General features: G+C 44.8%; 1 protein-coding gene across 1 annotated transcript in view; it reads right to left on the bottom strand.

Moving 5' to 3' along the window:
• Nucleotides 1–13,939, bottom strand: part of ITGA2 (integrin subunit alpha 2) — a 236,103-nt gene that overhangs the window by 42,795 nt on the left and 179,369 nt on the right. The window contains exons 21-24 of the mRNA XM_073622309.1: nucleotides 12,808–12,900; nucleotides 12,648–12,724; nucleotides 12,469–12,552; nucleotides 35–137 (exon numbers count right to left, since the gene is read on the bottom strand). Of these exons, the coding sequence (XP_073478410.1) occupies nucleotides 35–137; nucleotides 12,469–12,552; nucleotides 12,648–12,724; nucleotides 12,808–12,900 (357 nt within the window). The remainder of the gene's footprint in view (nucleotides 1–34; nucleotides 138–12,468; nucleotides 12,553–12,647; nucleotides 12,725–12,807; nucleotides 12,901–13,939) is intronic.

Below are 13,939 nucleotides of genomic sequence, written 5' to 3'. Positions count from 1 at the left end.
CAACATGAAAGTATGCGGTCCACGCTCTACTTACTTTTATTGTGAAGTTATACTCAGGGCCAATTTCATCAAAATTGTTTATCTGTGAGGGTACACTGGCTCCAGAGAAGACCTCATAGAAGTTAATGTTGGTGGATCTGTAAGCAGAAGAGTGAACCTTTATATACAGTAATCTCATATTCATAGTAACGTGGGGAAATTTCAACTGAGAAAAGTGTCCTCATTAAAAAGATTTCCATTCACCTTTTGTTCTGGTGAAAACTATAAAATATTTTATTTTTTATCACTTTTTTTCTATGCTGATGGCCGCCAGACAGCAATAAAAATCCAACAGAGATTCCAACCCTACCCCACCCAAAAAACAAGGTTTAGCTTTTGACACACAGTACCTTGAAAAAGTATTAATACCCCTTGAAATTTTCCACATTTTGTCATGTTACAAAACCGTTAATGTATTTTATTGGGATTTTATGTGATAGACCAACACAAAGTGGCACATAATTGTGAAGTGGAAGGAAAATGATAAATGGTTTTCAAAATGTTTTACAAATAAATATCTGAAAAGTGTGGCGTGCATTTGTATTCAGCCCTCTTTACTCTGATACCCCTAAAATCTAGTGGAACAAATTAGTAAATAGAGTCCAGCTGTGTGTAATTTAATCTTAATATAAAATACAGCTGTTGTGTGAAGCCCTCAGAGGTTTGTTAGAGAACCTTAGTGAACAAATAGCATCATGAAGGCCAAAGGAACACACCAGACAGGTCAGGGATAAAGTTGTGGAGAAGTTTAACGCAGTTTAACGCAGGGTTAGGTAATAAAAAAATATCCCAAGCTTTGAACATCTCACGGAGCACTGTTCAACCCATCATCTGAAAATGGAAAAAGTATGACACAACTGCAAACCTACCAAGACATGGCCGTCCACCTAAACTGACAGGCTGGGCAAGTAGAGCATTTATCAGAGAAGAAGCCAATAGGCCCATAGTAACTCTGGAGGTGCTGCAGAGATCCACAGCTCAGGTGGGAGAATCTGTCCACAGGACAATAATTAGTGGTGCACTCCACAAATCTGGCTTTTATGGAAGAGTGGCAAGAAGAAAGCCATTGTTCAAAGAAAGCCATAAGAAGTTCCGTTTGCAGTTTGCCAGAAACCATGAGGGGGACACAGCAAACACGTGGAAGAAGGTGCTCTGGTCAGATGAGACCAAAATTGAACTTTTTGGCCTAAAAGCAAAACGCTATGTGTGGCGGAAAACTAACACTGAACATCACCCTGAACACACCATCCCCACCGTGAAACATGGTGGTGACAGCACCATGTTGTGGGGATGCTTTTCTTCAGCAGGGACAGGGAAGCTGGTCAGAGTTGATGGGAAGATGGATGGAGCCAAATACAGGGCAGTCTTGTGCCATGCACACACGGGCGGACTTTTTGGCATCAAAGGTCAGAGTTACGATGGACTTTCGACGGACTCTCTAACGAACGGACTTGCCTACACACGATCACACCAAAGTCAGATGGATTCATACGTAATGACGTACGACCGGACTAAAATAAGGAAGTTGATAGCCAGTAGCCAATAGCTGCCCTAGCATCGGTTTTCGCCTATCGGACTAGCATACAGATAAGCGGATTTCTCGAACTGGGTCCGGCGGAGTTCCAAATCTAAAGTCCGTCTGATTTTCAACAGAAAAAGTCCGCTGAAGGTCCGATGAAGCCCACACACGGTCGGATTGTCCAACGAATTCGTTCCGTCAGACCAGTCCGGTCGAAAAGTCCGCCCGTGTGTACACGGCATTAGAAGAAAACCTGTTAGTCTGCAAAAAACTTGAGACTGGGGCGGAGGTTCACCTTCCAGCAGGACAAAGACCCTAAACATACAGCCAGAGCTACAATGGAATGGTTTAGATCAAAGCATATTCATGTGTTAGAATGGCCCAGTCAAAGTCCAGACCTAAATCCAATTGAGAATATGTGGCAAGACTTGAAAATTGCCGTTCACAGACGCTCTCCATCCAATCTGACAGAGCTTGAGCTATTTTGCAAAGAAGAATGGGCAAAAATGTCACTCTCTAGATGTGCAAAGCTGGTAGAGACATCCCCAAAAAGACTTGCAGCTGTAATTGCAGTGAAAGGTGGTTCTACAAAGTATTGAATCAGGGGAGTGAATACAAATGTACACCACACTTTTCAGATATTTATTTGTAAAAAATTTGGAAAACCATTTATCATTTTCCTTCCACTTCACAATTATGTGCCACTTTGTGTTGGTCTATCACATAAAATTCCAATAAAATACATTAACTTTTTTGGTTGTAACATGACAAAATCTGGAAAATTTCAAAGGGTATTAATACTTTTTCAAGGCACTGTACTTTGAAAATTAGAATATCTGCACTAATATTGCATACATTTTCTGAGAAAAACAAAGGCCATGAAAACCAAGTGGCAATTCTAACAAACGGTTAAAACACAACATTATACTGTATATAACTATATACATATATAGCTTTAAAACATGCATTATGATATGAGCTCATTTCTCATGAGAATGCCAGTTAATGATATATACATCACATTGCAGCAATTTAGCCATTGTTTTCAAGGACCTTGAAGGAAATGGTATTTCTTAAGAAGACATTTCCCCTAAGGATAAGTCTTCCAGGAGAACCAGCTAACTTTCACATATGCGTTGAAATAATAATAAGTCTACAGCTCTGTGTAGCAATTGGTTATTGATATGTTTGTGGTCATTTCCTTTGCCTTTTTTTCTAAAGCTATTAGCACTTGGAATATTGTTAATATATATTATTTAAAAAAGTAAAACAGCATAACCTGACAACCACACAAAACTGAGGTATAACGAGATTGAATGGGCTAAAAAACATTTTTTTTACCCAAAAATAAGCCAGCACTGGAACCTTCCAGTGCCACCCTTCTTGTCCACGCTGTCCTTAGGTCAGGAGATGCATGCACTTCCAGCCTGTCAGTGATGTACTACTGTATGTGTCTAGCTTTCCATAATATTAAATAAGGAAGCCTATAAGTTTCATATAATTTGTATAAAACAAGTGTGACTGTACTGCATCCTAAATGATATGTAGTGTTGTATGGCGATATCTCTTTGGCACAATAGAGGCCACCCTCTCCATGCTCCTCTGTGTATGTTGAGAAGCATCCTCAGATATCTGGCATTGGTCCTGGTCTGGGATGGTCAGATATGTTGGAGCAGAACTGTTCTATGTAGACCCAGAAACATCTTTATATCTTTGTGGACCTCCAGAGACAGAATGAGTTTATGATCAGATTACAGTGAGTAGCCAGTTAAAGTAGGGTGGTGAAAGCACTGTGCTAGGTGTTAATTAAGCGTTGCTAATCTTTTTTTAATTATATCTGAAGTCAAAGCCTTTTTTTTCCTTATATTTTGCAGACATTTTTTATGTAAGTGATACCCTTTACTAACTTTAGTTATTAGATTTATTCAGTAAAGGGTATCACTTGAACTCCAAAATGTCTGCAAAAATCAGTGGCTAACACAGTATAAGACTCTACTACTGCTTTTTAAAGGAATGGTCAGAGATCTGTCAATTTTTTGCTGTCTGTGTTCCATTAAGAAGATTGATTTCCTTTCACGTATGCATGGATTAAACGAAAAAAACTGACAGGTTGGGTCGGAGCCGCAGTACTAACAATGTTAGTACAGTGATCTTCCCTGCTGAGCTATTGTGTTCCAACAGGGAGATGATCCCCCCCCCCCCCCCGGGAACGCTGACCGGAAGCCAGTCGTCAGACCTTTTTTGGTCATGACCCTTTGACAAAAGCCAGCTGGACCAGCTGCCATACACATTGGCTAAATGTCAGCCATTTTTTATTGAACCTGCCGATGTCGCCCGACATTCGGCCCGTGTGTACTAGGCTTTACTGTTCTGGGGAAACAATAAGGAACCTCACCATAGTAAAGTTCACCATATACGCTTTCTTTGTTTATTCAGAGGGTGGGTGTACTGTCTCAACAAAAGTTGATTACTCATTTGATTTTCATTGTAGGAGTCAGGCATCAAATATTGTCAGCCGAATACCAGCTGTCACAATACAACAGACTGGTGGAGGGGGGGGGGTCTTAAGACTATGCCATCTTTGTGGATGGAGAAATCCATTTTTTTTATATGGCGAGCTTAGGGAGAAATGCCCACTTAAGCTGGCCATACATTATACAATTTTCTTTTTTAATTTCCTTTAGAATTACCTTCAGCTTTGTTGTGCAAAGGCCTGCCTGATTGCATACAAATTGAAAGTTTTTTGGTTTGACCTCATATTACAGCGGGTCCCCGGGTTACAAACAAGTTAGGGACTGTAGGTTTGTTCTTAAGTTGAATCTGTTTGTAAGTCGGAACATGTACATTTTTTAAGTGTAGCTCCAGCCAAAAAAAAAATTTTAAGCTTTTTGGATAGCATAGGGAAGGGTTAACACCCCTGTAACATTTGTTTTGCTGTCTGTGCCCCTCTTCGGAAGATTTCACCTCATTTTCTGTCCCAATGACAATTGGATTTTGAAAATTTTGGGTTGTTGTGGAAACAAGCCTTGGTGATAAAACATCAGTGGAGGTACCTTTTCCCATAATAGCTCTTACAGGAGTGAATTTCCCTTCCTAGGGGTAGATTTCCTCTCACTTCCTGTTGTCTCCCTCCGTTTGTAAGTAGGAGTCGTTTGTAAGTCGGATGTTTGTAACTAGGGGACCCCCTGTATATAGTTTTGGTAAATCTAAAGGAAAATTGAATGAGAAGATTCTATAAGGGTACTTTCACACTGGGGCGGCGTGGGAGTCAGCGGTAAAGCGCCACTCGTTTTAGCGGTGCTTTACCGCTGCTTAACCACTTCCCTACCTCTGTATTGTCATATGCTTTTAACCACCGCTAGCAGCCGAAGAAAGGGTTAAAAGTGCCCGTGTAGCGGCACTTCTGAATCACTTTTCAGGCGCTTCGGAAAGGGCTGCCCATTCATTTCAATAGGTAGGGGCGGTTTAGGAGCGTTGTATACAGCGCTCCTAAACCGCCCCAAAGATGCTGCTTGCAGGACTTTTTCTCACGTTCTGCAAGCGCACCGCCCCAGTGTAAAATCACTCATGCTTTCACACTGGGGAGGCATGGGAGGCATTTTTCAAGCGCTTTACAAGTGCTATTTTTAGCACTAAAACGCCTGAAAAACGCCTCAGTGTGAAAGGGGTCTAATGTAAAGCCAGCCTTACACAGCTGCTCCTGAAGCAAGTGTTCACTTTTAAAGGTTTATCCTCGCCTTTTCTTCACTGTATAATTCAGGATTTCCCATCATTTTACAATCTGGGGACAATGTTCACAATTGAATTTTTTTTAATTCTGTATATTTGAGTTTAGTACATGTTTTTGTTAAGAGCGCTGAACCAACCCAACTACATTTGATCTGCTTTACTATTTTCCATTTGGAAATAGGAGGTGTACAGTAGGGATGAGCTTCGTGTTCGAGTCGAACCCATGTTCGACTCGAACATCGGCTGTTCGATCGTTCGCCGAATTGCGAACGTTATGGGCCGTTCGCGCTAAATTCGTGTGGCGCGTCACGGCCCATAATTCACTGCGGCATCGCAGTGCATTGCTGGCTGATGATTGGCCAAGCATGCACTATGACCCGCATGCTTGGCCAATCACAGCGCTGTCAGTAGAGAGAGCTGTAATTGGCCAAAGCCAGGGTGGCTTTGGCCAATTATGGCTCAGGGGATTTAGTACACACCCCACACTATATAAGGCCGCCTGCACGGCGGCCCTGTGTAGTGTGTGTTCCGGTGTGCTGAGAGATAGAGAGAGAGAGAGACAGTGTCATTTGATTTGAGTTAGATAGATTAGGCAGAACAGTCAGTCAGTTAGCTGCACTTACAGTGTATTGTGTATATATATGCATCCCAGGTGTTGCATATATATATATACACTGTATTCAGTTTAGCTAGATCTGTTCCTGTTATCTTCTATCTAGACTATTTACATTTAATGCAGTGCGTCCTGCTCACAGTGTTCAGCTAGATCCGTTCCTGTTAAATTCCTACTGACCGGCAGGCTTGTCTGGTTACAGTATATAAAGCTACCTGAAGAAAATTACAGGTGTTCTATTTGATCCTATTAGTACCACGGTCAGGCAGCTAGACTATTTACATTTAGTACAGTGCGTCCTGCTCACAGTGTTCAGCTAGATCCGTTCCTGTTATCTTCCTACTGACAGGCAGGCTTGTCTGGTTACAGTATATAAAGCTACCTGAAGAAAATTACAGGTGTTCTATTTGATCCTATTAGTACCACGGTCAGGCAGCTAGACTATTTACATTTAGTACAGTGCGTCCTGCTCACAGTGTACAGCTAGATCCGTTCCTGTTATCTTCCTACTGACAGGCAGGCTTGTCTGGTTACAGTATATAAAGCTACCTGAAGAAAATTACAGGTGTTCTATTTGATCCTATTAGTACCACGGTCAGGCAGCTAGACTATTTACATTTAGTACAGTGCGTCCTGCTCACAGTGTACAGCTAGATCCGTTCCTGTTATCTTCCTACTGACAGGCAGGCTTGTCTGGTTACAGTATATAAAGCTACCTGAAGAAAATTACAGGTGTTCTATTTGATCCTATTAGTACCACGGTCAGGCAGCTAGACTATTTACATTTAGTACAGTGCGTCCTGCTCACAGTGTACAGCTAGATCCGTTCCTGTTATCTTCCTAATGACAGGCAGGCTTGTCTGGTTACAGTATATAAAGCTACCTGAAGAAAATTACAGGTGTTCTATTTGATCCTATTAGTACCACGGTCAGGCAGCTAGACTATTTACATTTAGTACAGTGCGTCCTGCTCACAGTGTTCAGCTAGATCCGTTCCTCTTATCTTCCTACTGACAGGCAGGCTTGTCTGGTTACAGTATATAAAGCTACTTGAAGAAAATTACAGGTGTTCTATCCCAGCTTAGTGCAGCTACAGGCCATTAGTATGTCTGGAAGGCCAAGAAGGAGAGGCAGACAGTCACAAGCCAATAAGAGAGGGCAAGCAGGCTCTGTGTCTAGTGCTGGTCGTGGAGACGGTGCATCCTCATCAGCACGTGGCCATGGGACACGCTTGGCCTTTTTTTCGGCAGCTGGCCATGTTGAGCCGCAACATGCGGAAGACTTGGTCGAGTGGATGACCAAGCCGTCCTCATCCTCCTCATCCTCTCTCACCCATGCCCAGGGTGCTTTGTCTGGCAAAGCAGCGGCCTCTTCCCTCAGCTCAATGTCATTAGTGACTCCTTCCCTAGCTCCACCATGTCCTCATGAGGATTCCCTCGAACTGTTTGACCACAGTGTTGGGTACATGCTCCAGGAGGATGCCCAGCGTTTGGAAGGCTCTGATGACGATACTGAGCTCGATGAAGGCAGTAACATGAGCGCGGACAGAGGGGGTGCCCAAGAAGGACAGCAATCTGGCAGTCATGCTCCCCCTGCTGCAGCATACTGCCAGGTTTGCTCCAGTGATGAGGAGGGAGGGGATGATGAGGTCACTGACTCAACGTGGGTGCCTGATAGGAGAGAGGAGGAGGAGGAGGAGGAGGAGGAGGAGGAGGAGGAGGAGGAGGCGGCAGCACATCACCAACGAGGCAGGATGCCCTCCAGGGGCCAGCCTAAGGGCAGCACATTGACTGCATCACACCCCAAAGCTCCACATGTGCAGGGCGCTGCAGTCTCTGCGCGTTATTCAAAAAGTTCTTTGGTGTGGGCCTTTTTTGAGACGAGTGCATCAGATCGCACCGCTGCTATTTGCAACATATGTCTCAAGCGTATCTCGCGTGGCCAAAATATCTCCCGCTTGGGTACCACATGCTTGACCAGACATATGTTGACCTGCCATGCAGTTCGTTGGCAAGCGTATCTAAAAGACCCACACCAAAGAACAAAGAGGATCTCTCCTTGCTCCTCATCAGCTGAGATTTCCAACCCCACTAGACCTTCAGTCCTCTCTGAGACCTGCAGTGAGAGGAATGAAGGTGTAGAATTAGGTGTGTCACAGCCAAGTACTTGTGGGCAATCTGCTTTTGGTACACCGACGTCAGATTGTACCAGGCAAATTTCCCTGCCCCAGCTGCTGCACCGCCGAAAGAAGTTTGCTCCCAGCCATCCACATGCCCAGCGGTTGAATGCTAGCTTGGCAAAATTGCTAGCACTTCAACTGCTGCCTTTTCAGTTGGTAGACTCTGCCCCCTTCCGTGAGTTTGTGGAATGTGCGGTTCCTCAGTGGCAGGTACCCAAACGCCACTTTTTCTCACGGAAGGCGATTCCGGCTCTCTACCGGCATGTGGAAGGCAATGTCCATGCCTCGCTGGACAGGGCGGTCAGCGGTAAGGTGCATATTACCGCTGACTCATGGTCCAGCAGGCATGGACAGGGACGTTACCTAAGTTTCACGGCGCATTGGGTGACTCTGCTGGCAGCTGGGAAGGATGCAGGACAAGGTGCAGTAGTGTTGGAGGTTGTTCCGCCACCACGCCTCCAAAATGCTGATTGTGACACACCTCTCTCCTCCACCCCCTCCTCTTCTTCTTCCTCCATGGCCTCTTCCTCGGAACCAGCGGTGCTCCGTAGGCGTTCAAGGGGCTACGCAAGTACGCAGGCCAAAAGATGCCATGCGGTGCTTGAGCTGGTGTGCTTGGGGGACAGGAGCCACACTGGGGCAGAGGTTCTGTCAGCTCTGCAGGGGCAGGTTCAGAGGTGGTTGACGCCACGCCAACTTAAGGCAGGAATGGTGGTTTGCGACAATGGCACCAACCTCCTCTCTGCCCTCCGACAGGGACAAATGACCCATGTGCCCTGTTTGGCTCACGTCCTTAACTTGGTGGTGCAGCGGTTCTTGGGCAGGTACCCGGGCTTACAGGATGTCCTGAGGCAGGCCAGGAAAGTCTGTGTGCATTTCCGCCGGTCATATAATGCCAGTGCTCGGCTGACGGACCTCCAAAAGGAGTTTAACCTGCCCAAGAACCGCCTAATCTGTGACATGCCCACCAGGTGGAACTCAACGTTGGCCATGCTGCAGCGGCTGCACACGCAGCAGAGGGCCATAAATGAGTACCTGTGCGACTATGGCACCAGGACAGGGTCAGGGGAGCTTGGTTTTTTTTCCCCACGCCAGTGGGCCATGATCAGGGATGCATGCACTGTCCTGTCACCATTCGAGGAGGCCACGAGGATGGTGAGCAGTGACAGTGCATGCATCAGTGACACTGTCCCCCTTGTCCACCTGTTGGAGCACACGCTGCGTGGAATAATGGACAGGGCACTTGAGGCAGAACAGAGGCAGGAAGAGGAGGACTTCCTTAGCTCTCAAGGCCCCCTTTATCCAGACAGTGTTCCTGCGTGCCCGCCGATCACACAGGAAGAGGACGAGGAGGAAGAGGAGGAGGAGGAAGATTGTGTCAGTATGGAGGTGGAGCCTGGCACTCAGCATCAGCAGCAGTCTTTAAGGGATCAGTCCCAAGAAACACATGGACTTGTACGTGGCTGGGAGGAGGTGGCTGCGGACCATGTCGTTCTTAGTGACCCAGAGGACTCCGGACCGAATGCCTCAGCAAACCTACGCTGCATGGCCTCCCTGATCCTGCAAAGCCTGCGTAAGGATCCTCGTATTTGTGGTATCAAGGAGAAGGACCAATACTGGCTGGCAACCCTCCTTGATCCACGTTACAAGGGTAAGGTTGCGGACCTTATCTTGCCATCGCAGAGGGAGCAGAGGATGAAACATCTTCGGGAGGCCTTGCAGAAAGGTCTGTGCAACGCGTTCCCAGAGACTGGGAGGTTACAAACTCCTGTTTCTGGACAACGTGTTGCTGAGGCTTCGGTCAGTCAAAGAAGGAGCGGTGGAGAAGGTGGCCGTCTGACCGATGCGTTCAGACAATTTTTTGGTCCGCAGCCCCAAGGTATGATCGGTTCCAGCAACCATCGCCAGCGTCTGTTTTACATGGTGCAGGAATACCTAGGGGCAAGATCAGACTTGGACACCTTTCCCACCGAAAATCCTCTGGGTTACTGGGTCTTGAGGATGGATCACTGGCCAGAGCTTGCACAGTATGCAATTGAGCTACTGGCCTGTCCTGCATCCAGCGTTCTTTCGGAACGCACATTCAGTGCTGCTGGAGGCGTGGTAACCGATCACAGGGTGCGTCTGTCCACCGACTCGGTCGATCGGCTGACCTTCATAAAAATGAATGAGTCTTGGATCACCACCAGCTACCAAGCACCTGATGCTGATGTAACCGAATAATTTTTTTTGAAATCTCAGATCCCTTCAAAGACTGCCTATGCTGATGCTGAGTGACTATCCCTGAGTAATTATCCTCTTCCTCCTCAATCATCACGCTGATAGCTTGTTGCAGTGTTGTGGCACCAGCACCAGTGCCTAAGGCCCAATTTTTCTGCCCCTGTCTAACAGGGGCGTGTAATTACAATTTTTGATGCAATACTTTGCAGCAGGGCTCGTTCCTGCGTTCCAACTAGAGTGTCTGTGAGGGGTTGCAGTGTTGTGGCACCAGCACCAGTGCCTAAGGCCCAATTTTTCTGCCCCTGTCTAACAGGGGCGTGTAATTACAATTTTTGAAGCAATAATTTGCAGCAGGGCTCGTTCCTGCGTTCCAACTAGAGTGTCTGTGAGGGGTTGCAGTGTTGTGGCACCAGCACCAGTGCCTAAGGCCCAATTTTTCTGCCCCTGTCTAACAGGGGCGTGTAATTACAATTTTTGAAGCAATAATTTGCAGCAGGGCTCGTTCCTGCGTTCCAACTAGAGTGTCTGTGAGGGGTTGCAGTGTTGTGGCACCAGCACCAGTGCCTAAGGCCTAATTTTTCAGCTCCTGTTCAACAGGGGCATGTAATTACAATTCTTGATCTAATATTTCACAGCAGGGCCCTGTGAGGGCTTACAGTGTTGTGGCCACAGCAACACCTAAGGCCCAAATTTCTGCTGAGTATATAGGGCAGGACCCTACTTTCAAACATCTAACTTACAAACGACTCCTACTTGCAAACGGAAGGAGACAACAGGAAGTGAGATGAAATCTACCCCTAGGAAGGGAAATTCTCTCCTGTAAGAGTTAATATGGGAAAACAAGTTCTCCTTTCCACTGATGCTTTCCAATCCTTGTTCCACAAAAAAACCCAAATTTTCAAAAAACATTTTTCATTGGGACAAAAAAGTGAGGTGAAATCTTCTGAAGAGGAGGAAAGACAGCAAAACAAATGTCACAGGGGTGATAACCCTTCCCTATGTTTTCCAAAAAGCTTAGAAAAGATTTTTTGGCTGGAGCTAAACACGTTAAAAATGTTCAAAATTACAAACAGATTCTACTTAACAACAAACCTACAGTCCCTGTCTTGTTTGCACCGCCTGTATACTGCTGTTCAGAGTATATAGGGCCTGGTGGCCCCACACCTTTCCTTATTTTAATTTGGGTGCGGGGTTCCCCTTAATATCCATACAAGACCCAAAGGGCCTGGTAATGGACTGGGGGGTACCCATGCCGTTTGTCTCACTGATTTTCATCCATATTGCCATGACCCGACATGACATTAAACCCGCAAGCAGTTTTAAATGAGATTTTTTCCTTTAAAAATGACATTTGGTGCAGGGACTGTTCTAAACATGGGAAACACGCGTCACTTTACAGGCATACTATAGACACCCCCCAGGTACGATATTTAAAGGAATATTTCACTTTTTTTTTTTTACTTTAAGCATCATTAAAATCACTGCTCCCGAAAAAACGGCCGTTTTTAAAAGTTTTTTTTGCATTGATACATGTCCCCTGGGGTAGGACCCGGGTCCCCAAACCCTTTTTAGGACAATACCATGCAAATTAGCCTTTAAAATGAGCACTTTTGATTTCGAACGTTCGAGTCCCATAGACGTCAATGGGGTTCTAACGTTCGTGCGAACTTTCGGTCCGTTCGCGGGTTCTGGTGCGAACCGAACCGGGGGGTGTTCGGCTCATCCCTAGTGTACAGCAGCTTCCAACACTCTAGTTTGCACATTATTTCCAGAGGCACAGAGGTTCGATTATATTATGTATTATACAATAGAAATCTTGACAGCAAGAACACAGACAATAAAACCTGACAAGGGTTTAAGTGCTTCTACACTTTATCCAAAACTCAAAAAAAGTTTTGACTTTAGATACCTTTTGGTGGGTCTGCTTCATACTGGCAAATTCAAACTATTTGTTGCAACTGTTCAACCACTGTACTGTAACCACCAAGCTTCTGTACCTGGTCTTTGTCCTGAACTACAAGGTTTAATAAATATTAACTGATTTGATGGGTTGTCTGTAGTTGTACTTCCCATGGGAGAAAACACGAATTCCATGATTGCTTGACTGCTATTAAATAAGGTGAATGTAACATACTGCTTACAGAGGACAATTAAATCTAAACAATTTACCTTGTTAAGTGGATCCCTGCGTCATATTGAACTGGAATAGTTCTGTTGACAGAATTGTCTCCTTCATAGACTTCTTTACTTTCACTGTCAGACAAACACATTGTCAAGCAGATTATAAAATATGATATATTTATTAAACACATAAAGTGTTATCTATGGATGAAAAGGCAATGTGGTACCTTGTGGCCTGGAAGAATATATATGCTTTATCCTGAAGATGTTTAAGGTTAAAGTCAAATCCAATATCAAATGTCACCTAAGACAGAAAAATGTAAGGTCAGTAAGAATTATAAAAACGTATAATTTATACTGGTAGAATAACTAAAATGCTTTAAATACCATTTGTCCAGCCTTCAGGAGAGGAAAATCCACGAGACAGGTCACAGAACCTTGAGTATTTCCAACTTGGCACAACACTTCTGTTCCATCACTCTGCAGATACAAAGCCACAATCCGGTAAATTAAATACAAAACTTGGTTATTTTATCCAAGCCATAATCCCAAAGGTAATACACGTACGTAACAACCAAAAGGGAAGACCAATGATTTCAGGGCCTGTTCACAGCACAGGAACACAGTGGTGCCTGTCCTAATCGATGCAACTCATCACAGTGCAACTTTGAAAAGGTTCCTGCACTACTTTGATGCGACTCCTATGTGATATCAGCTGTTGGATTTCTATGTTATCTCACAGAAGTCGCACCAGCCTTAGATAAGGAGCATATGTGACTTTGATGGATGACTATCTCTTTCTTTAACCCTTACCTCTCTTCCTAGGTCACCCTTGCTGTCCAAGCACACCCCATTTATACCTAAGCGTAGCAGAAACCTACATCACGTGCCCGCTCACTTTTTTTGCATGTTTTCATGCCTAAATGTGCATCGCACGTAGGGCAGCTCATCGATTTGAATTTTTTTTTCCTCATTTGGAAGGAGGCAGCAAGGACGATCTGGGAAAAAAGGTGAGGTTTAAAAAACGAAACACTTATCTTACTAAGGCCGCATAGGAATGCTTCTTATCTAATGCTGATGCAACTTCTGTGAGTTAACATAAAAGTCTATGGGGCTGAAATCGCAGGGCACCGTAGCCTCTAGGGGGATCAGGAAGGAATTTTTTTCCCCTGCTGGAGCAAATTGGATCATGCTTTGCTGGGGATTTTCACCTTCATTTGGATCAACTGTGGGTATAGGATTGTGTATATGGGATAGTATGATTTTTTTTTTTATATACAGATACTCCTCGTTTAACGGCTTGCCCGTTTAACGACTACTCGGACTTACGACAGGCCTTTCCCACTCTAACTTCGCATATATACATCATTGTATTGTACAGTACAGAATTTTCATTTTTGCTCTGTACTTATGCAAATTAAAACAATCCAGTACAGTACAGTAGTTAAGAATGCTTAAAATATTGATCACTTGTGAGTCCTCGTTTAACAACCAATTCGTTTAACGACCTGGTCATTAG

Source organism: Aquarana catesbeiana, linkage group LG01, assembly GCF_042186555.1.
Source record: "Aquarana catesbeiana isolate 2022-GZ linkage group LG01, ASM4218655v1, whole genome shotgun sequence".
Taxonomy (NCBI): domain Eukaryota; kingdom Metazoa; phylum Chordata; class Amphibia; order Anura; family Ranidae; genus Aquarana; species Aquarana catesbeiana.
This window is presented reverse-complemented; position numbering and strand designations above follow the sequence as displayed.